The sequence below is a fragment of the Vulpes vulpes genome, chromosome 7 (assembly GCF_048418805.1).
Source record: "Vulpes vulpes isolate BD-2025 chromosome 7, VulVul3, whole genome shotgun sequence".
Lineage (NCBI taxonomy): Eukaryota > Metazoa > Chordata > Mammalia > Carnivora > Canidae > Vulpes > Vulpes vulpes.
This window is the reverse complement of record NC_132786.1, coordinates 5,848,270-5,871,691: the sequence shown is the minus strand read 5'-3', so window position 1 is coordinate 5,871,691 and position 23,422 is coordinate 5,848,270. Positions and strand designations below refer to the sequence as shown.

Here is a 23,422-nt window from a genome sequence, read left to right as displayed (position 1 = left end):
TTCTCTCCCTGAATAGGCTGATAAGGGGTAGCAAAGAAAACAATTTGAGCTGTTTATGGATTCTCCAGAAAATTTTGAGTGTTGAGCTGCAAATTATGTAGATATACAAACTATATCAATATGTAGTTTTCTGGTGTCTTGTTATCAGCACTTCCCCCTGGGTGCATCATTTCCCTCATTAGATGTCTCATCCTTGAAATAGGAAATTTGACCAGAGAGTGCAAGTGGCTAGTATAGTATAGCTGGCTATTCTCATTTAGTAGTGGATTGATTTTTACTGATTCATTCTACATTAAAAATCCAATAATAAGTCATGAACCCTGTACATTTCAGGTGGCTTTGTAGGATGTTACCTATAAAATCCACCTTCTTTAATATTTTGTTTATTTATTTGAAAGAGAGAGTGTGAGTATGGGCAGGAGCAGAGGGAGAGAAGGAAGCACACTCTTCGCTGAGCATAGAATAGAGCCCAACGTGGGGCTCGAACCCACAACACTGAGATCATGACCTGAGCTGAAATCAAGAGTTGGAGGCTAAGCTGCCGGAGCCATCGAGGCACCCCTAAAATCCACTTTGTATACACACATACCAGAAAGTAGGAAATGTCAGGCTTTTGCCTTGACAGTCTGGCTCAGACAATAGTTTGTTGTGCTAGCTAGTTAAGCCCTCAGTACTTAACCACAACAGTGTACATTGTGTATACCAACATCCGTGTTATCAATAAAGAAGAACAAGGCTAAATTATCCCAAAGATGGATGTGTTATGTGAAAGAGGGTGTACTTCCAGCCTCATGTACCACAGTAAGTCGATCTATGCTCTGTAAGGCCTAGAAGGTGAGATCATTTATGAGAAGCTGGTTGTCATGGATAATGACTCCTAAGGGCAGAGTCATAAAAATATTTGGACTTTTAGGGAAACAGAGAACATAAAGCAAATGGGAACCAAGGCCGTTCTTAGTGAGATTGGTGATTAGTTGAGCTAAGACCCAGAATCAAGATAACAACACCATAATATATGCCCCCACGCACCTCTCGGCTAGTCAATGCACTTCACATATTTAATCCTCAAAACAGCCCTTTGGGGCAAAAAAACATTTTCCCTCACTTTACTTATAGGGAAACTGAGGCACAGGGATGTCGAGTAACTTGCCCAGTATCAAAATGCTGAATGTCTAGTCCCAGATTAAACTGAGGCAATCAGATCCTTGACCTTATAGTCATAGCCACATGGCCTCTTTGGAACTATCTGTGGATAATGATCAGAGAAATGGAGGTAGTGAAACAAAACCAGTGACAAAGACCAAGTGATGGGCATTAGGCTTCTGACAGAAGCTTTTGTTTGCTAGAGGAAGCACCTTAACTGTAAACTGATATGTAAACAGTGGGTGTGGCAACAAGGAAGAATTTGACTCCAAGGGTCAGAGACCAAGAAAGGCTCGCCTGGGCCATAAACTGTGCAGGGAAGCAGGAAAGGGGAAGACAGATGATTCAGTGTCGCACTGATGAAGTAGTGTTGGAGTAGAATTAGAATGGATGCTTGATAGTAGTTAATCTAAAGGTGCCCTTTCCCAAGACAAAGGAATTTAGATTTCATTTTTGGTGTTGAATATTGTTATGATCTTTCAGGTGGCATTTTATGGAACACTGCTCAGCTAGGTATCAAGTTTCACAGGTTAAGATGGGAGCTCCCCAAGGGTAGGAACTGGAGTCTGTTCATCACTTTTTCATCCACACTAACACACTACCTAGCACATAGGAGGCACTCAAGCATTGGTCGGGTACATTCATGAGCCTTTATCAATTAGCTATACACAACTTTCAATGTTAAACTATCTTATGATTTCTACATTTTTCAAAATCCTTCTATTTGCAAAACAGAGTATGATAGAAAACAATTGCAGCTAAAATTTATTTAGTAATGTCTGTGTACCAGACACCATGTTATATTCTTTAGATGTAATCCTCACATCAGAGCTGTGAAGTATTAATGGTACTTTCATTTATAGAAGGTAAGCTGAGGTTTAGAGAATTAAGTAACATACTCAATGTCATAGTAGAATCAGAATTCAGATCTAGTTAATCCAATCTAGATTAACTGTGAATGATCCTTTTGTAAAGGACCTTCTGATACTTACATCTTCAATGGCTAGGTGAAGGCTCATGTCATAGTAGTCAACAAATGCTGAAGAATGAAACTAGACCACTCTCTTGGACCATACACAAAGATAAACTCAAAATGGATGAAAGATCTAAATGTGAGACGAGATTCCATCAAAATCCTAGAGGAGAACACAGGCAACACCCTTCTTGAACTTGGCCACAGTAACTTCTTGCAAGATACAACCATGAAGGCAAGAGAAACAAAAGCAAAAATGAACTATTGGGACTTCATCAAGATAAGAAGCTTTTGCACAGCAAAGGATACAGTCAACAAAACTAAAAGACAACCTACAGAATGGGAGAGGATATTTGCAAATGACATATCAGATAAAGGGCTAGTTTCCAAGATCTATAAAGAACTTATTAAACTCAACAGCAAAGAGACAAACAATCCAATCATGAAATGGGCAAAAGACATGAAGAGAAATCTCACAGAGGAAGACATGGACATGGCCAACACGCACATGAGAAAATGCTCCGCATCACTGGCCATCAGGGAAATGCAAATCAAAACCACAATGAGATCCCACCTCACACCAGTGAGAATGGGGAACATTAACAAGGCAGGAAACCACAAATGTTGGAGAAGATGTGGAGAAAAGGGAACCCTCCTGCACTGTTGGTGGGAATGCGAACTGGTGCAGCCACTCTGGAAAACTGTGTGGAGGTTCCTCAAAGAGTTAAAAATAGACCTGCCCTAGACCCAGCAATTGCACTGTTGGGGATTTATCCCAAAGATACAGATGCAGTGAAATGCCGGGACACCTGCACCCCGATGTTTCTAGCAGCAATGTCCACAATAGCCACACTGTGGAAGGAGCCTCGGTGTTCATCGAAAGATGAATGGATAAAGAAGATGTGGTCTATGGATACAATGGAATATTCCTCAGCCATTAGAAACGACAAATACCCATCATTTGCTTCGACGTGGATGGACCTGGAGGGTATTCTGCTGAGTGAAATAAGTCAATCGGAGAAGGACAAACATTATATGGTCTCATTCATTTGTGGAATATAAATAATAGTGAAAGGGAATAAAGGGGAAAGGAGAAAAAATGAGTGGGAAATATCAGAAAGGGAGACAGAACATGAGAGACTCCTAACTCTGGGAAATGAACTAGGGGTGGTGGAAGGGGAGGTGGGCGGGGGGTGGGGGTGAATGGGTGACGGGCACTGAGGGGGGCACTTGATGGGATGAGCACTGGGTATTATTCTGTATGTTGGCAAATTGAATACCAATAAAAAATAAATTTATTATTAAAAAATAAAAAACAAATGCTGACTCATACACGGTCATTTCGCCTAGACTCCTATCCAAAAAAACTCCATATATTTCTGGTTTTATATATATAAAATATGTAGCTTCCTCAAATATGTAACTTAAATATAGTAGCTATTGTTATCCTTACAAAGTTAGCCATCTTGTCCATCAGTCACTTTAGTTTCAAATGCACTCAGTTCTTGCAAAAAATTTCTAATAGGGTGAATATTAATGACTAATTATGTCTCATTTGCCAGTGATTACAGGAGAATTACAAACATATTATATTACTCCTTAATATTAAAAAAAGAGCTATGTATATTTGTTTCTAATATGTAGAAGCCAAGATATGAGCCTTTTTTTTTTTAAGATATGAGCCTTTTAAAAAAAAGCGTGCCAATTTGTGAAAGCCTCTGATTACAGTATGCCAGGAGGTGCTTGTACTAGCAAGATGGTGGAGAATTAGGGGTTGTAACTACTAAAATGATCGGGTGGGATGCTGTAGGTGGGAGCTAGTTCACAAGCCATTTGAAATTGGATTTCTGGGTGTCTTTGGCATGTGGAGTGGGCACTGACAACCACTGACCTGTAGGTTGATTGTTTTTTCTTTTTTAGATGGCGTAGACCAGAGCTTCTCTGGTGTGCATACAAATCATTAAAGATCTTGCAGAAATACAGGTTATGATTCAGCAGCCCTGAATGGGATGGGCAGAGATTTGCATTTCTAACAATCTCTTCTATCTTGCTGATGATGCTGAGCCACAGTCCATACTTTGAATGTTCATGCAGTGGAGAAGCATGGTTAAATCTATGGTTCTTAGGGAGGAAAGCGGGAGGAGATTTCTAATGGGGTCTCACCAGATGTCACAGTTGTGATATATTTTCCGAGACCACAGGGAAGTGTCTGCTTTCCTTCCTTCTTAATGAAATTTGATTAGAGCACTACTTCAACTTCATCTGGTTTTTTGTTTTGCTTGTTCTCTGCTATTTGTTTGCTTTTCATTTGTGCAACACCATTGAGTCAAGAGAAGAAGTGTGTTTGTGAGCATAGTCTGGTTTTGTCCTGGGAGGGCTGGCTGGCACAGAGGCAGGACTTCTGCGTTCCTACCTTAAGTCTAACAATTCCATCAGGTTTCTGTGTGACTTTAGAAAAGTCACTTGATTCTTCCGGGCATTGGTTTTCCCACCTGTAAAATGAAATGTCAGACTAGATGATCTGTAAGTACCTCTAATTCTATGCGTCTCTGCTAACTTCCTAGCATTTCGATTTTTTTCTCTTACTAGGAGACAAAATTAAATGGATTTTTTTAAAATTTTTATTTATTTATGTATTATAGTCACACACACACAGAGAGAGAGAGAGAGAGAGAGAGAGAGGCAGAGACACAGGCAGAGGGAGAAGCAGGCTCCATGCACCGGGAGCCCGATGTGGGACTCGATCCCGAGTCTCCAGGATCGCGTCCTGGGCCAAAGGCAGGCGCTAAACCGCTGTGCCACCCAGGGATCCCTTAAATGGATTATTTTGAGAATAACTGAATGCAATGAATTCCTAAACCTTGCATGTGGTAGGAATTCAAAAGTAAACACCAAATTAGTAAAGAGGTTGCACATGTTATTATCTTGGAAGTATAGATGGCATAAGATGTAGAGAATAAGACATATTCCATATGAACTGTCCCCCTTAAAAAAAAAAAAAAAACAGTTCTGTTATCCTGTTTGGAAAGGGTTAAGAATACTGTTCATTTGCAAAGGGTCCCAGATCTCTGTCTGGTGTTGCGTAACTGGCATAATAACATTAAGAGTTTCCATATATTGACTGCTTATTTCACACCAAGTACTATTCTATGAGGACATATCCATTAATATCAATCTAATCTTTACAACAATTCCCAATGGTAAGTTTTACCATTAGATTTCATTCATCATGAAAAAAATCAAGGCACAGAGATGTTAAGGACCCCTCAAGTGGCACAGCAGGACTCTCACCTAAGTCTTCCAAGACCATGGCTGAAGACTGTGTCTATAACTTCTAAGTTACACAGTCCCCCACACACAGCCCGACCTATGGCGCCCTGCTTATCTATGATAAACTAAAGCTCAAGAAGAGTAAGACTGAATTTTTCACTGGCCTGAAAATTCATCCTAAGAAAGAGGATGATAATATACCTAATATATTTCAACATATATAAAACTGAAGGGTAATATGCAAATCCATGAAAAAAGTGAACAAAATATGTAGATACAGACTATTCACAACACAAATCACAAAAACACAAATCAAGAATAAATATGAAGATGCCTTCATCCTTAATCAGAAAAATATACTTTAAAATGAGAACTTACATTTTGATCAACAGATTGTAAAGGGAGAAAAAAAAGCCAATACTATATATTAGTGCTGAGTATGTGGGTCAAAATAAACATTCACACACTGTTGGTGGCAGTATAAATAGGCATAGATTTTGATGCTAAAAAAAAAAAAATTGGAAATATCAGAGCACCTGGGTGGCTCAGTGGTTGAGCCTCTGCCTTTGGCTCAGGTTTTGATCCTGGGGTCCTGGGATCGAGTCCCACATCAGGCTCCCTGCAGGGAGCCTGCTTCTCCCTCTACCTATATCTCTGCCTCTGTGTGTGTGTCTTTCATGAATAAATAAAATCTTTAAAAAAAATTGGAAATCTCTATTCAACACTAAAAAATAGAAATACCAATCCTAAGAACCTAGAGAAGTACTCAACATATGTGATTGCACAAAGAAATGTGTACAAGTAATTTGAATTGAAATTTTTCATAAAAGATTCCAAATAATCTGAAATTTATTCATTTTGGACTTAGTAAATTATAAGAAGTGCATATGCAGCATATCAAAAAGAACAAGTACTCTCTATAATGGGCTATAATAGAGTTACTCCTCAAATAGCTAAATGAAGAAAATAAGTCACACTGAAAAAACTTTTAATTTTGTAGGAGAAACTTCTAGCTCTTCATAAAGTCATATAGATGTATGTATACACATGGGTGCACATGTGTGTGTTTATAAATGTAAAGATGAATGTAAGGATGATACACACTAAGTACTCAACAGAGGTTGCTTTTATACTTCTGTGTTTTTTAATAATCTTACAGTGAACATGTATTGACATAATTTTTTTAAAAAAGCCTTCTTTCAAGGCATTTCTGGTCTTTTGAGTCATCAAATATTTATCAGTACACATTTTTCACATATCTTAGTTAAAGCCAAAATTAAGCAACTAAAAGCAATTTAGAATCTTCTTGGAGTGCTAAATCATACCAAGGTGTCTCTTTGAAAATATCCTTTTATAGCTATTTACTTTATTATTCCATATTTTGCTGTAATGTTTAGATAAGGTGACTTGTGTTATTAACTGAAATAATTTGAATGAGAAACCAAGTAAGATGCAGGGGCACCTGGGTGGCTCAGTGGTCGAGCATCTGTCTTTGGCTCAGGTTGTGATCCCAGGGTTCTGGGATCAAGTCCCACATCGGGCTCCTCACAGGGAGCCTGCTTCTCCCTCTTCCTGTGTCTCTGCCTCTCTTTCTCTCTGTGTCCCTCATGAAGGAATGAATGAAGGAAGGAAGGAATAAATAAGAAACTAAACAAGATCCAAAGTAACCTATGATTCCCCAGACTCTAAACCAACTACAAAAAACAATGACATAAATAAAAACCCAGTTTATTGTGCCATAAAGAGATGATGTTTACCATGTGAATTGATCGTGGAAGCTACTAATATTTTAGTTTTAGAGTTACCAGCCTTTCCTCATTCCTTTTATCTCCATAAAAATGTTGAGTAATGCATTTGTGGGCTAAAGGGTAACAGAAAAGCCCCAAACCAAAGGGATTTTACAGAACAAAAGTATACTTCTCGCTCATGTGAGGTCCTATGCAGGCAAGTGGCACAGTCTTTCATGTGGTGATGCAGGGACCTTCTACCTCACGGGGAACCATTCTCCTGGCCTTGGAGACCTTCACTTCCAGCCAGTGATGGGAAGAGCAATGGTGCAGGAGGCATACTCGCCTCATACCCACTGCAGCCTTAGAAGTGGCACAAATCTGCATCTATTGAGAGGATCATATGGTTCTTGTTTTTTTCTCTTGCTGATATGATCAATCACCTTGATTGCTTTACGAGTGTTGAACCAGCCTTGCATTCCGGGGATAAATCCCACTTGGTCATGGTGAATAATCTTCTTAATGTGCTGTTGGATCCTATTGGCTAGTATCTTGTTGAGAATTTTTGCATCTGTGTTCATCAGGGATATTGGTCTACAATTCTCCTTTTTGGTGGGGTCTTTGATTTTGGAATTAAGGTGATGCTGACCTCATAGAATGAGTTTGGAAGTATTCCATCTCTTTCTATCTTTCCCAACAGTTTTAGTAGAAGAGGTATGGTTTCTTCTTTAAGCGTTTGATAGAATTCCCCAGGGAAGCCATCTGGCCCTGGACTTTTGTGTCTTGGGAGGTTTTTGATGATGACTGCTTCAATTTCCTCCCTGGTTATTTGCCCTCTTCAGGTTTTCTATTTCTTCCTGGTCCAGTTTTGGTAGTTTGTGGTTTTCCAGAAATGCGTCCATTTCTTCTAGACTGCCTAATTTATTGGCATATAGCTGCTCATAATAAGTTTTTAAAATCGTTTGTATTTCCTGGGTATTGGTGGTGATCTCTCCTTTTCCATTCATGATTTTATTAGTTTGAGTCTTTTCTCTCTTCTTTTTAATTTTCTCTCTTCTGGCTAATGGTTTATCTATCTTATTAGTTCTTTCAAAAATCCAACTCCTGGTTTTGTTGATCTGTTCCACAATTCTTCTGGTCTCTATTCCATTGAGTTCTGCTTGAATCTTTATTAACTCTCTTCTTTTGCTGGGTGAAGGTTTCATTTGCTGTTCTTTCTCCAGCTCCTTTAAGTGCAAGGTTAGCTTTTGTATTTGAGTTCTTTTCAATTTTTTGATGGATGCTTGTATTGCGATGTATTTCCCCCTCACCTGCACCCCAATGTTTATAGCAGCAATGTCCCCAGTAGCCAAACTATGGAAGGAGCCTTGGTGTCCATCGAAAGATGAATGGATGAAGAAGATGTGGTCTCTGTATACAATGGAATATTCCTCAGCCATTAGAAATGACAAATACCCACCATTTGCTTCGTTTCCACGTGGACGGAACTGGCGGGTATTATGCTGAGTGAAGTAAGTCAATCGGAAAAGGACAAACATTCTATGGTCTCATTCATTTGGGGAATATAAAAAATAGTGAAAGGGAATAAAGGGGAAAGGAGAGAAAATGAGTGAAAATATCAGTGAGGATGACAGAACTTGAGAGACTCCTAACTCTGGGAAACGAATAAGGGGTAGTGGAAAGGGAGGTGGGTGGGGTGACGGGGTGACTGGGTGACGGGCATTGAGGGGGGCACTTGACAGGATGAGCACTGGGTGTTATGCTATATGTTGGCAAATTAAACTCCAATAAAAAATAAATAATAAATAATAAAAAGAAGTGGCACAAATCTTTTCTGCCTATGTTCCTTTTGTAAGAATTTGACACCACCTCATACCACCACCAACGTGAGAGAGCTGGGAAGTACAGTCACGTGCTGGCAGGTGCAGCCCAGAGACAACCAGGTGTAAGGAAGAGAAGAGCACATCTTTTAAGGAGCTATGTCTTCCTTAAGGTTACACTAGCAACTGACACAAATAATCTCTAAAAATTGCCCTTTTAAATTCTGTCTCTTTCTCCCCTGTTGTTAAGGATTCCAAACAAATTTCTGTCCTTTTAACTCATAATTACTTACGAAGTACAACTGAGATTACTTGAGAAATACAACATGCCTGCATGGTTCAGTTGGTTAAATGTCCAACTCTTGGTTTCGATTCAGGTCATGATCTCAAGGTCCTGAGATTGAGCACTACTTCCAGGTCCTCGCTCAGTGGGGAGTCTGCTTAAGACTCTTCCTCTCTCTCTTTGTCCCCGCTACTCTCGCTCTCTGTCAAATAAATAAATCTTTAAAAAAAAATTAAAAATTTTTTTAAAAAAAGAAATACAGGGGATCCCTGGGTGGCGCAGCAGTTTGGGGCCTGCCTTTGGCCCAGGGCGCGATCCTGGAGACCCGGGATTGAATCCCACGTCGGGCTCCTGGTGCATGGAGCCTGCTTCTCCCTCTGCCTGTGTCTCTACCCCTCTCTCTCTCTCTCTCTGTGACTATCATAAATAAATAAAAATTTTAAAAATAAATAAATAAATAAATAAATAAATAAATAAATAAATAAATAAATATAAATAAAAAAAATACATTTGAGAACATTACCATTTGCATCCTCTACCAATACATTTTTGTCATGATATTCTAAAAATGCATTCACTCATGTCTTGTGCATTTCTCACAACCTTATTTTCTGCTTTTTGTGCAAAATATCTGTTATGGTAATTTACTTTGAGAGATGTTTATATGCACCTGTTTTATGCTGATTTTTATCTTTGTTACAATTAAATGAACTCTATGGTCAAATTCTAGCAGTACTTGAATTTATGCATAGAAGGTAGAAATGTGTGAAATCAAATGCCTGATGCTAGTAGATAATGTTCTTGTTTCAACTAATCCTGTGTTTTTCTATATGCTAGTTCTCTTGTGTATTTATGTCATTGTTACTCTCTTTAAATAGTAAGTACTATCAAGATAAAAGTTATTTCAGTTTGATTTTAACAGAATTTTGACAGATTTGAGTTTATAAATGTTGACACTTATGTTCTTGAAGGATTTTCCTAAATTTAGTTTGGGTGATAATTCCAAATGTTATACTGAATTACTGATTAACTTTTAATTTTTCATTTTGGTCAAAATATGTATCTGTAATCAATATTCCTAATGTGCTATTAATAGAAATATAATCTCTAAAACCATTCTTTACACAGGTTTTCACTTTAGTGCTTGCTCTTGAAAGGCAGTTTTCTGATTTCCACATGCTGGCATATAAGGTAAATACTTGAGAGAATATTAATATCAAATAGGATCTGTCTGTTCTCTGTGTGTTACTTTTCTTTGTATATATTTATATTTTAAATATATTCCTATCTCCTCTGACACTTTTAGAAGGTGGGCCCAGGTTAAAAGTTGCATCAATTTGATATATAATAGAAAACATGTTATTTTGAAGTGATGCATTTCCTACATTTTATTTTGTTTTGTATCATAAAATTTTATATTTAAGTTTTTCTGATGTCTTTGTTAAAATTTTCTATTTTTATACCCTAAAATGACTTTTTTTAAAAAGAGATTTTATTTTCAATTTTTTTAAAAAAATTATTTATTTATGAGAGGCACAGAGAGAGAGGCAGAAACATAGGCAGAGGGAGAAGCAGACTCCCTGCAGGGAGCCAGACGTGGGACTCAATCCCAAGACCCCAGGATCACACCCTGAGACTAAGGCAGACACTCAACCCCTGAGCCACCCAGGTGCCCCCCCAAAATATTTTATTTATATGAGAGAGAGATCATGAGGAGCCTGACATGGAGCTTGATCCCAGGACTCTGGGATCATGACCCGAGCTAAAGCCCAATGCTTAACCAAGTGAGCCACCCAGGCTTCCCTAAAATGACTTTTTATAACTGATATTTTTATAGTGTTGAATATAGAAAAGCATATCCGATTTTTTTCACATGATTTTTGTTGTTTACATGAGTTTTCTACTTTCCACATTTTCTATAGTTTACCTGAGTGTGAGTAGGGAAAGAAGAAAGGATTTTAGTGTTTTTTGTGGGGTTTTTTTTTGGTTTGTTTTTCCTTTTTTAAAGATTTTATTTATTTATTTATTTATTTATTTATTTATTTATTTATTTATTTATTTATTCATGAGAGACACAGTGAGATAGAGAGACACAGGCAGAAGGAGAAGCGGGGTCCCTGCAGGGAGCCTGCACAGTGAGACACAGTGAGAGAGAGAGACACAGGCAGAAGGAGAAGCAGGCTCCCTGCAGGGACCCCGATGCAGGGCTTGATCCCAGGCCCCGGGGATCACCACCTGAGGCAAAGGCAGATGCTCAACCACTGAGCCACACAGGCATCCCAAGGATTTCATTATTTATGGATTGCCTACTACACACTAGCCTTTTTCTATAATTAGGAGCAAAATCTTGTGACCCTGGATGAATATGTGGTTCTTCTCACAATGGACATGTACAGTTGGAACACAGTTAATCATGTTCTTAAAATGTGATAACCTGCGCAAGATTTTCCTCAAGTTTCTGCCATACCCCCAGCAGGCTGTGGATCACACTATAACAAACTCATTAATCTGTAAATTGCACAGTTGCTTGATGTGAAATGCTTAGCCCTCCTTGGCCTACTAAACAGAGAAATAAGCATGAGAACACTTTAGGCAGCAAATATCTCCACCCTCCTGGGAGAGGTAGTGGCTTAGAGGAGAAGCTGCTGTGGAGAGGGTTCTCTCCTCCCCTCCCCTGAGGGATGGATGGGACCTAGAATCTCCTCACTTCAGAATAGTTAGAAAACTTGGAAGACTTCCAAGGTTGACCTACTTGGGTGGCTGGTGCCCTAGAAAACCCCTCCTCAGGCATGTTGTAATAAGCCCCACTGGGACACCTTGGCTCTCCTTGGACTCCCCATTCTGCTTCCTGCCTCCAGCACCTTGCCTCCACACCTTGAGCTGTTGCTTGGCATCAGCTGATTTTCAGGGTCCTTTCTTCCCACCTCTGCTGCTACACAGGGGGCCCAGACTACAGTGGGGGAGAAGCTGAAGGACAGAGGGGAATGCCAGGAGCTTCTTCACCATGACACTGGTTCTGCTTCCTTAGAGGTTCCCCTGAAGTGTCTGCAGGTTTGGGAATTAGGGCAGTGCTGGGATTCATGAGATCCAAATCATGCTGAGTATTCAGGGACTGTAATGACTGATGCTGCCTCAGAGGCGTGCTCTGGGGCTGGCTGTGTTTTCTCATCACAGGTCCTGCTTGGGGATGAGGGCAGAAAGAGAGAAGTGCTTTGTGGTTCCTTCCCAGCGGAGGTGGGTGTGCAGTGCATGTCACAGCCCACCTGTCCAGTGAGCCCTTGGGTGCTGCCAACTTGGCTGAGGCCATCAGAGGATAAAAGCTCTTTTCTGGGGATTTGGCCCCATTTTCCATCAGGCACAAAAGTGAGGGTTGTGCAGCTCCCACAGAAGCTCCCAGAGAGCAGGATCCTGCCCAACTTCCAGGTACTTTTCCCTTCTGAGGTCCCTGAGTCCAAATGTGGGAGCAAACCTGGTTACCTTATTTTCTTTATCATTAATTCCTGTTAGACGGCGGGTAGCATCTATCGTTTTGTGGACTATCACTCTGTTAACTACTGTTCTTTTTAAGCACAGCTAAGGAAATTCAGTCTTGTCTATATATGGGCTGATTATTATTCTGTGATGGGGCTAGTTTGAGGAAAAATCAATGCTTATTTGAATGTATTGCTCACAAATAAAGTATGTATAGAATTTGGTTCATTGCATTTTATACGGTGGTAAGTAGCTGCAGGAAAGCAATAACCTGGTGGACGGTGACGCTGGGTAAAGAATAAGTAATTTCTGCGTGATGGATTTAGGTTAAATATGTGAAATAATGTTCTTAAGCCAAAGAACTTTCCACTGGGATATATTACAAGCGGTTTCACATTTCAGGAAAACTGACATTAGTGTAGTTATTGTGTTTATGTCAACAAGACCACCAAATACAATCTATGCTGCCCGTACGCAGCTCTTCCATTGCCTATAACTGGGAGAAGAATGTCAGGCACACAGAAAGTACTCAACTTTTAAATTAGACTTTCCCAAGCTTGGAATATATATGAGTGTGTGTGTGTGTCTGTCTGTCTATGGTGCCTTTAAATATTTGGGGATTTTTTTGTGTAAGTTTTGGGATTTTGCCTTGAGAATATGGCTCAAGGGAGAATGTGGCAGGCTCATTAGTGTTTTGTTTTCTTGTATTTAATCAAATTGATATCCAGTTAGTCAATAAGTATTTATTTAACACCCACAATGTTCTGGGCGCAATGCATGGTCCAATATATGATTTTTTTTACTGATTAGATTTAAAAGATTTCTTCAATCTCTCAAGGTATATTTTAAGTGTAAGTTCTTGTTAAATTAATTCTGAAATAAAAGTGGAGCCCTTATTGGTCATTTTGGTAACAAGACATAATATTTCGATATCCCAGATGAATGTTGACAGATATTATTGCTACTGTGAATTGTAAGATTGTATTTCCCAAGGTTATAAATATATATGCTTTATAAGAGAATTAACCCAAATAGAAATAATTAACCTGAGTATTGATTTTCTATGTGATCAAAATCTTCTAAGAAAACCACTCAAATATGGAACTATTGATAAGTCTCTAGAAATACTGTGGAGGAGGAAACAAGAAAGATTTTGAGATTGGGGAATTACAAAAGAGATATAAGGAAAATTGGAAATAGAATGTCAAAAAGGGCACCAGGAGAGGAAGGAGATCGGAATACAGACAATGATATAGTGAGGCAGAGGAACAGGGACAGGGCAACATAACCAACAAGAGAAAGATTCAGAGCAAGGAAATTATCAGGGATAAAGAGGAACATTACATAGTGATAAGGGTCAATTCTCTAAGAAGACATAATCCTTAGCATGTATGCACCTAACAACAGAGCATCAAAATACAGGAGGCAAAACCAGTAGAACTGGAAGGAGAAATAGATGGGCTTTCTATTAGAGTTGGAGACGTCAACATCCCTTCATCAGAAATAGACCCAGCACACAGAAAATCAATAAGGATATAGCTGGACTCAATCATATCATCAACCAACTGGATAGAATGAACATGTATAGACTACTTCATCCAACAACAAGGAGCAAAATACACATTCTTCTCAAGCTCACGTGGAACACTCACCCTGGTAGATCATATCCTGGGATATAAAACACACCCAAACAAATTCAAAAGAATAGAAGGGCACACAATGTGTGCTTTCAGACCACAATGGAATTGAAGTAGAAATCAGAAGCAGAGGGTGAGCTGGAAAATCCCCAAATACTTGGAGATTAAACCACATTCTTCTAAGCAACATATGGGTCAGGGAGGAAAAAAAAAAATCTCAGAAACTTTCAATATATTGAATTAAAAGAGAAACAGAGAAGGGTTCTATTGAATACATTAGTAGTAACAATTGTTTTTTGTATTACTTGGAATTAAACCATCCAATACTTCAGTTTAACTTGAGGATTTAGAAATAGTTTTCATTTCAGGAATGCTGGGTGACTCATGCCTACAGCATTAGAAAAGTTTGTCAGCTCACCAGATCTTAAACCTTACTTTTGAAACCTAGGCCCCGTCTAGTACTGGCAGGTTTGTTCCTGTGTAAAGAAATGATTTCAATCTTAGATATTTACTTTGAAACCATGAAGAACCCTGGATAATTTATTAGTCATCAGTCTGCCAACTTTTAAATTGCTAACTGGTATATACACCTAAGACACATCATTTATAGCACAAAACAACGTCTGAACGTTACATTAGCAACTGAGGTGTATTTAATTTCTTTTTTGTTTCCTCCTTTTACTTCCACCAGTCCTTTAGCAAATTTAACCCACTGATTCAGATGAAATGCTTTCAATTATCATGTAGAATAAAATAGAAGATGGGGAAAAAAGAAAATAGAAGTGTCTTTCAACTGGCCGATGCTTAAACATTTGAGATTCTAGTTTAGAATCTCAATTTTTTTGCCTTGGGAAAAGTGTCCTTACTTGTACAAGCAAGATTTAAGCAAGGCAGAAATTCCAGACCCAGTGCAAAGACAGTCCAAAAATTCAATATTTAGACATTCACTTATTCTTGTATATGCATTCATTCATTTGTTCACTCAATAAATATTTTGTAAGTTCCAGAATTACAAAAATGAGTACACTTGTTCCTGTTCAAAAGCATGTATTATGACTCCTATAAAAGAAATCAGACTTCCAGCTCACATGGCAACCGTTCTTTTTTTTAATTTTTTTAAATTTTTATTTATTTATGATAGTCACACAGAGAGAGAGAGAGAGAGAGGCAGAGACACAGGCAGAGGAAGAAGCAGGCTCCATGCACCGGGAGCCCGACGTGGGATTCGGTCCCGGGTCTCCAGGATAGCGCCCTGGGCCAAAGGCAGGCGCCAGACTGCTGCGCCACCCAGGGATCCCTTTTTTTTTTTTTTTTTTGATAAAAGATTTGTTTATTTGAGAGAGAGAGCATGCAAGAGAGAGAGAGAGAGTGCGCGAGAGTGTGTGAGTGTGAGCAGGAGGGAAGGGTAGAGAGAGACTCTCCAGCAGACTCTACTGAGTAGGGATCTAGAGGCAGAGCTCAATCTCATGGCCCTAAGCTCATGACCTGAAGCCAAAATCTGAAGCCAAAATCAAGAGTTGGATGCACATGCTTAATAGACTGAGCCACCCAGGCACCCCATGGCAACTGTTCTTAAAGTATTCATGAGGCCCTCCTGTCTCTTAAGTTTCAAAGAGATTCAGACTTTGTAAGTAATTTTTTTTCTTTATGTGGCCATTTGGAAGTTGCAAGGAATTAAGGAAGGATGGAATAAAGAGATTACGCTTTTATAAGATGTGGGTTCACAAATGTATTTTCACAACTAAATGTTTTCATATGCTTTGTATGTTTTCCAAATAAATTTAAAGGGCTGTTCTAACACAGTAATTTTTTAAATATAATTCTAAACAAAACAAACAAACTCTGGTCCTGTGTTAGGAGTCTGTAGTATAATCATTAGAACCATTTGTGACTTGATGATATAAATTGGTAATGGTTATTCAAAAAATGTCATTTGTTGCTTCTAGAAAGGGATCTAATGGGGATTCCTTCAGGTCCCAATTAATTGCCCAGAAAAACTTTCTTTGGGTTGTATTTCAGTGGGGTTGGTTATCTCTGTCCTGGGCCTGGTCCTACTTTTGTAGATCTAGCTTTGGAAATTTTGCTAAGGCTATACATTTCCATGTGTATCATACTATCAAAACTGAAAAGAAAAAAAAAAAGAACTGTGAATAAACCTGAATGAAATTATTTATTATAAAAATATTGGCAAGAGCTTTGCTTAGTAGCACATTCCCTCTTTGTCAAAATAGCTGCCTAGGAAGGCAAATTAACACCTTGTGGTTAATTGGTGAGCATGGGCCCTGAGTAAAGGGGATTCACTGGAGATTGGACCGCTGGGGTTACAGATCGCTGATCACTCAGGCCACCTGGACTGTGGATACAGACCCATCAGGAGAACAGCTCTCCCATATAAGCAGGCCAGAAGTCCCTGGACAGTGGTGACAATGAGCTAGCAAACACCGGGCCTCATGGGTCACCTCCTTCTCCATTCCTCAACCTTTCTGTGGACGCGCATCCCACACAACTGTTACATTTGAGTCTCCTATTTACTGTCCAATCCTCCTACCCTGGGTCCATGAGTGCATCAAAGCACTGTGAGTGGAGTTGGTGATGGACTCACAACTCCCCACCTGCATGTTGACCCGGGTTGTCTTGTCTTGTTTCCTCTTCCAGTTCTTCTCATCCATTATGAGTGGATTTTACAAGTTGCATTTTTCAAGAAGCAGTGTTATTTCTCTCATTCTCAAGTTCCCAGGGAGCATCTCATTAACTTCTCCTTTGAAATTAATGACACCTGGACCAACGTCTTAAAACTGTGTGTGAATCTTTCCTTGTGTGAATCCTGGAGAGACTTTTCTTTGGAGGCAACCGGGCACAACTTCAATAGTTCAGCCTCAGGTCATTTTTGCCTCATAAAGGCACTAAAAAATTGGGTGCACTAGAAAGATGCTGATTTCTACATGGTATGTTGGGGAAGCTGTTACTAAGGACTTAAGCCAACTAGTATCTGGCACATCACCAATTCATAGAAGCCTCAGATACCTGACCACCAGGGTGTTGCTATAGCAATCTGTAAATGACACATTCGCTGAATCATCACTTTGCCAAAAATTTTTAAATTAGCTATCTGTAAAGCATTTAGCAATTCTTATATTATCAAGCTAAGACAGAGTTCGTTTTTTAATAAATGGTTGTTTCTTGTGGTTTCACACAGGGTATGTGATGCAAATGCCAAGCCATCACACAGATATGAGTCCTCCAACACTGCGTCATTCCAACATGTGTCCTCCAACACATGGCCTTTCCTAGTTATAGCAATACCTGGATTTGCTCTTTTTTTAAATTTTTTATCTATTTTTATTTATTTATTTATTTATTTTTTTGGATTTGCTCTTTTAATAGAAGAAGAGATGAGTGCACAGGGGACGGCATCTTGAAATGTCTTCACATGGATCCATACACACCACTGCCTCCAAGTCAAGCATGAACACCTAACCTCATACTTGTTTACACGCCTGCACACAAAGTCTAGACTCACGACACATAAACACTGGGCGGCCTGCCAAAAACCAATTCCTACAAAGTTTATGGCTTGTTACTCAGAACCACTTTTTGGTAAATCAGTAACTGGGAATCAATCAGTAGATTGCTAAATGGCCAATTGTCAGTTTGTGTTTGTCACTCACTGTAAGATATAGTCAATAGAGCCCATATGTATGTAGCACATCCACTAATTTCCTTCTTAGCGACCTAAACAATCACAAAAGATGTTCCTTCTTTCATCACATAAGCTCCTCTCAAGTGCAAAGGTGGATTTCTGTTGTTGGGAACAGCACAGTTGATATTTCTATTAAGAAACGGAATTTTCACATTTCTTTCCTAGGCTACTCTAATTCTCATATCTGGAGTCCTTCCATTACTGATTACCTCTACACTCCAGCAATTCTCTTAATCCTGGCGTGTGTAGCTCCGAGATAATCCGTATTTCATGGTTGCTTTATTTCCTCTTTGGCTTGACATTCTTCCTCCCCATTACAGTGTCATTGGCTCTAGGTAATCTGTCCTTGGTGACACAGTCCCCTTCTGTAAAACTGGTTGTCAGATTAAGCGATTAACTTAATGTGTAACTGGATTGTTAATTTTAAAAGTTCGTCTTCTAAAACTGACAAAATGTATAAGATAGCATCTAGCTGGTTTTTTGACAATTCTGTCCAAGCATTCCATTTTATCTTTTTCACAGTGAAATGGGAGAAAATCAGACCATGGTCACAGAGTTCATTCTACTAGGATTTTGTCTTGGCCCAAGAATTCAGATGATTCTCTTTGGGCTCTTCACCCTGTTCTACACCCTCACCCTGCTGGGAAATGGGCTCATCCTGGGGCTCATCTCACTGGACCCCAGACTGCACACCCCCATGTACTTCTTCCTCTCCCACCTGGCCATCGTCGACATAGCCTATGCCTGCAACACGGTGCCCCAGATGCTGGTGAACCTCCTGAGGCCAGACAAGCCCATCTCCTTTGCTGGCTGCCTGATGCAGACCTTTCTTTTCTTGAGTTTTGCTCATACTGAGTGTCTTCTGCTGGTGGTGATGTCCTATGACCGGCATGTGGCCATCTGCCACCCCCTCCACTATTGTGTCATCATGAGCTGGAGAGTCTGCATCACCCTGGTGGTGGCTTCTTGGGCATGTGGCTTCCTGCTGGCTCTGGTCCATGTGAGCCTCATCCTGAGGCTGCCCTTCTGTGGGCCTCATGAAATCAACCACTTCTTCTGTGAAATCCTGTCTGTCCTCAAGCTGGCCTGTGCTGACACCCGGCTTAACCAAGTGGTCATCTTTGTTGCCTGCATGTTTATCTTAGTGGTGCCCCTCTGCTTGGTGCTGGTGTCCTACTCGCGAATCCTGTTGGCCATCCTGAGGATCCAGTCTGGGGAGGGCCGCAGAAAGGCCTTCTCCACCTGCTCCTCCCACCTCTGTGTGGTGGGGCTCTTCTTTGGCAGCGCCATTGTCATGTACATGGCCCCCAAATCCCGCCACCCTGAAGAGCAGCAGAAGATCCTTTTCTTATTTTACAGTTTTTTCAACCCTATGCTGAACCCACTGATCTACAGCCTGAGAAATGCAGAGGTCAAGGGTGCCCTGAAGAGAGTGCTATACAAGGAGAGTCATTCCCAATTGGAGTGACATTGGAATCCCTGGGGCCTTGGGTACTGTGTACCTCCTAAGCTTCTCTTTTTATATCTGAGACTGAATAATCCAAGAGACTCTGTAATGTACTCTCTTTTTCTGTTCAGAAAATATTTGGGTTTTATTGTATTCATTATATTTAATTCTATCAAATTTATTCTTTCATTGAACTGGATAGTCAGTTAAGAACACCTACAGGAATAAATTGATTTCATCCACTGCTGTGGATCCCAAAAGGGTAAAATAGACCCTCTTCCTCTGACTCTATCAGATGTACTCAATAATACCAGAAAGTGGACTTTACCATATGTAGCCGTGTCAGTGATCATTTTTTAAAATTTTGCTGCCACAGAGACTTAGGACTCTTTGATACTTTTTCCCTTTTAACCCTACATTAGGATGTTTCACCTTAACTGTACTTCCTCTAATAGTGAATGTACCTCAATGCCTACTCAGGCTTAGGGGGAAACACTGATTTTGTTGATTAAACCTTGCAATCTGTCTTGGAATTACTGTGCTCAGAAAGGAAGTCTGCATACATTCAGCGGGCATCCCAGGGAATTACCCAATGAAATCCACTTTCCAGCCTGCCCTGGGCTTTCGATGGCCACTTGTTTATAAACTCTTCTCACCTGCTTAAGAAGAGTATCTGTGATTCTTTCTGAGTAAACACACACTCTTCACTAGAAGGAGTTAGCAAGTGCTACGACCCAACTCTCAATGATCAGGTAGGGATGGAATGTCCTGAGCAGAGTCAACTGGGGGGAGAAAAAAGATTGTAACAGTAATAATAGTAGTTAACATTATTATTATGTACTTACTTCGCACCATCCACTGCACGTAGATAGCTAATTTACAGAGATTACCTTATTTTTATCATAAAAACCCATTTCTCATGACCCTCCCATTTTATGGATGCAAATGGCAAATGCTAGACCCATGCCGCAATGATGACTCCCAAACCTTCTCTATTGAATACTACAGTGTAGTACATCATTACTGGTATTATCAAATTAAGAATAAGGCTAACCTACCCCACCCTAGGATATGTTAAGCAAATGTGGGTTTCTTTTCAGTCTAAAACCAGCAACAATGAGGCTGCAAGAGCCAGAGATTATTTATGGAAGGCTTCTTGTCTGGGTTGGTGAGTCCTATGGTCATAGTCACTAAGAATATTAGGACTTCCAGAGCACAGAGCAGAGAGCAGGGATGGAGGCTGTTCTCATTGAGGTGTTGGTTTACAACTCAGCATGGTGGCAAGACAGAGAAACAAGGCATCTCTAGTTTCACACACACCACTCACATGTTCATGTACAAACTCACACATTGGTGCACACACACCTATGGAGAACTTACTGTGGTGACACACTCTGTTCTAAGTAGCTTGTAAGTATTATTTTTTTTAATCCTCATAACAACCGTATGAGATAGGGACTATTAACTACTCTTCGGGTGAGAAAACAGACACAAAGAGATCAGGTAACTTAACCAAAGACTCACAGCTCGTAAGTATCTAGTCCACGATCAAACTTAGGTGACCTGACTGTCAAACCCATAGGCATAACCACTAAATAAAAGTCAGAGAGATTGTGAAGTTCCAGAAGCAGGAAATGGAGAGGGAGGAAGAGAGTAGGAAACTTTCAACCTCCAGCCAGAGAGAGGCATTGGGAGGGAAGGTACTTATGTTTGGGATGAACTCAGCTTGAGCCCCCTTCCCGGGTGGAGGACAGGTGAGGAAGGGGAGGCGGTGTGTTGCAGTCGGAAGATCCCCCGCACTGCAGTCATCTTTGGATGCAAGGAGACGGCCACAGCCCAGAGCACTGAAAACCGGGCAGCACCTGGAAGTGATGGGACAAGTGATGGGAACCTGTTCTGTGCAAGAAGTGATTTGCCAGGCAGGACATCTGAGTCCAATAGGTGGTGGCAATGTGGCCCAGGTTGGCACGATCTGCTGGTCCATCTCCAAAGCCCTGCTTGCCTGTTGTCAGAAATACCAGGATGAGGTTTCCAAGAAGGCGATCCTCATCCAGTATGACCCGACCCTGCTGGAAGTAGATCCCCAGCACTGAATCCAAAAAGTTTGGCAGTCCTGGTGCCCATGCTCGAGACCAGAAATCCTGCCTATAAACCCATCATGAGGATCAGAGTTAGTTACCTTTATAATAAGTCTCAAAGGACTGAAAGGTTAAAACACGACAACTTGACTTTATACTGGAATGGAAATAAGGGTGAGGTAGTAAAAGGGGTTGTGACTCCAGGGGCCAGGGAAAAGGGGCCCCTTCATAGTCTGGACCATAAAACAAAACAATGGAAGAAAGAGGTCAACAATGCAGTTTTAAATTAATGATTCACCAAACTAAAACCTTTCAAAAGTGTTCTTGTAATTTATCTGTAATTTAAACTGGATATATTTTGTAATTCAGATATTGCCTAACACAGTCTAATCCATTGTCTTATGACAGGTATTGGGCCCTGCATGGCCGCATTTGGTGGGATGCATGCAGTGCAACAGCAGGACAAATGGTGAAGAGCTGTAACACCAAGGATGTGTCTCCAAGGAAAAAGCTCTCCTGGTACAAGGTGGAGCAGCAGACAAGTGTGGGGCCCAGAAACCACCCCCAGGGAGCTACCTGCATGGCCTTCTGACTCTGTACAGTGCTCTCCTAAGGTTGGCCTGAGCATTCCAGAAGCCTAAGATGCTGCCTGGAATCTTAAACATGCAAGATTTGTGGCTAGAGACCTGGGTTCTAGTCCCAGCTCTACCATTTGCTAGCTGTGCTCTTTCCAGGGAAATCCTTTAATACTGTCTGACTCTCTCTCCCTCACCCATCAGTTATGCAGAATGAGAGCTACCTAGGCGGCCCCACAGGACTGCTGGAGGCCTCAACCAAGAAGGGTACAAATGGAAACATTCTGAAGACTCAAAGTGCTATGCAAACATAAGACTATGCTATTACTATGGTTAATATTAGGTCAGACTGACTTAGCCTATCCACTAAGAAAACATGGAACACTTTCCCTAAATCTAAAGGAATTTAGATTTCAGTTGGGGTTTTCCATTGCAGACTTTATTTCCAACATGTACCATCTTTAACCTGGGATTTATGGTACAATTATTTATCATCTCTGTACAGGAAGGACAAGAATCTGTCCATCTCTTCATCCCCAATATCTTAACACACTCACTAAACATTTGTGAAGTAAATAAAGGACCCTTTATCCACTAGTCTCATTTCTGAATTTTCAATGTTGAACTATCTTCTGATTTCTATCCGTTTCTACATTCTTCAAATGGCAGATTATCGTATAGTAGAAATATAATTGTAGCTGATAATTATTGAGCACTTACTGTATGGTAGACAGTACATAGAATGCTTTACAGCAAAAATTACTGTCATTATACAATGATGAGGAAATAAACTTTAGAGAAGTTAATTTACCCAAGGCCACAGAATTATTCACTCGTGGAAAGATAATTCAAGACTAGGCAATATGGCTTTAAATTAACTCTGAATTGCTCTTTTGCAGAGGATCTACTGCTGTTCATAACCTGAATGGCTGGCATTAGGACTATTCATAGTATGTACTTGGTAAACTTCAACTGAACGAACAAATAAATATTCATTATATTTACATTTCCACCCATAATGTATGGACCCAGGGCTAAGTGACCTTTCATTCCTTTAGGTTAGGGCATCTTATTGTCCATTAGATTTATCCAATTCTTGCTTTTAGTATGTTCTTATGTGATGGATATTAGTAACTAAGAATATGTTATTGCTCTAAGTTCACAGAGAACAATGGAAAAAAACTAGGGCAGAAATATACAATAAACTATATATGATTTAAAACCCCAAATATTAAAAAAATCCTGAGGATGTTTATTCATTTCTACCATAGGAAGCAGTGGTCACTGACTTCTCAAAG

At 40.0% G+C, this 23,422-nt stretch overlaps 1 protein-coding gene across 1 annotated transcript; it reads left to right on the top strand.

The window, feature by feature from the left end:
- The first annotated feature begins 18,550 nt into the window (after positions 1-18,550).
- Positions 18,551-19,492, top strand: OR2A1 (olfactory receptor family 2 subfamily A member 1). Its single transcript, XM_026018369.2, has one exon. It carries the CDS (start codon positions 18,551-18,553, stop codon positions 19,490-19,492), a length of 942 nt encoding a protein of 313 aa, XP_025874154.2.
- Positions 19,493-23,422: the final 3,930 nt, after the last annotated feature.

Bases quoted from the DNA above. Each gene is read 5' to 3' on its own strand.
- OR2A1 (XM_026018369.2), top strand. From the start codon at position 18,551: ATGGGAGAAAATCAGACCATGGTCACAGAGTTCATTCTACTAGGATTT.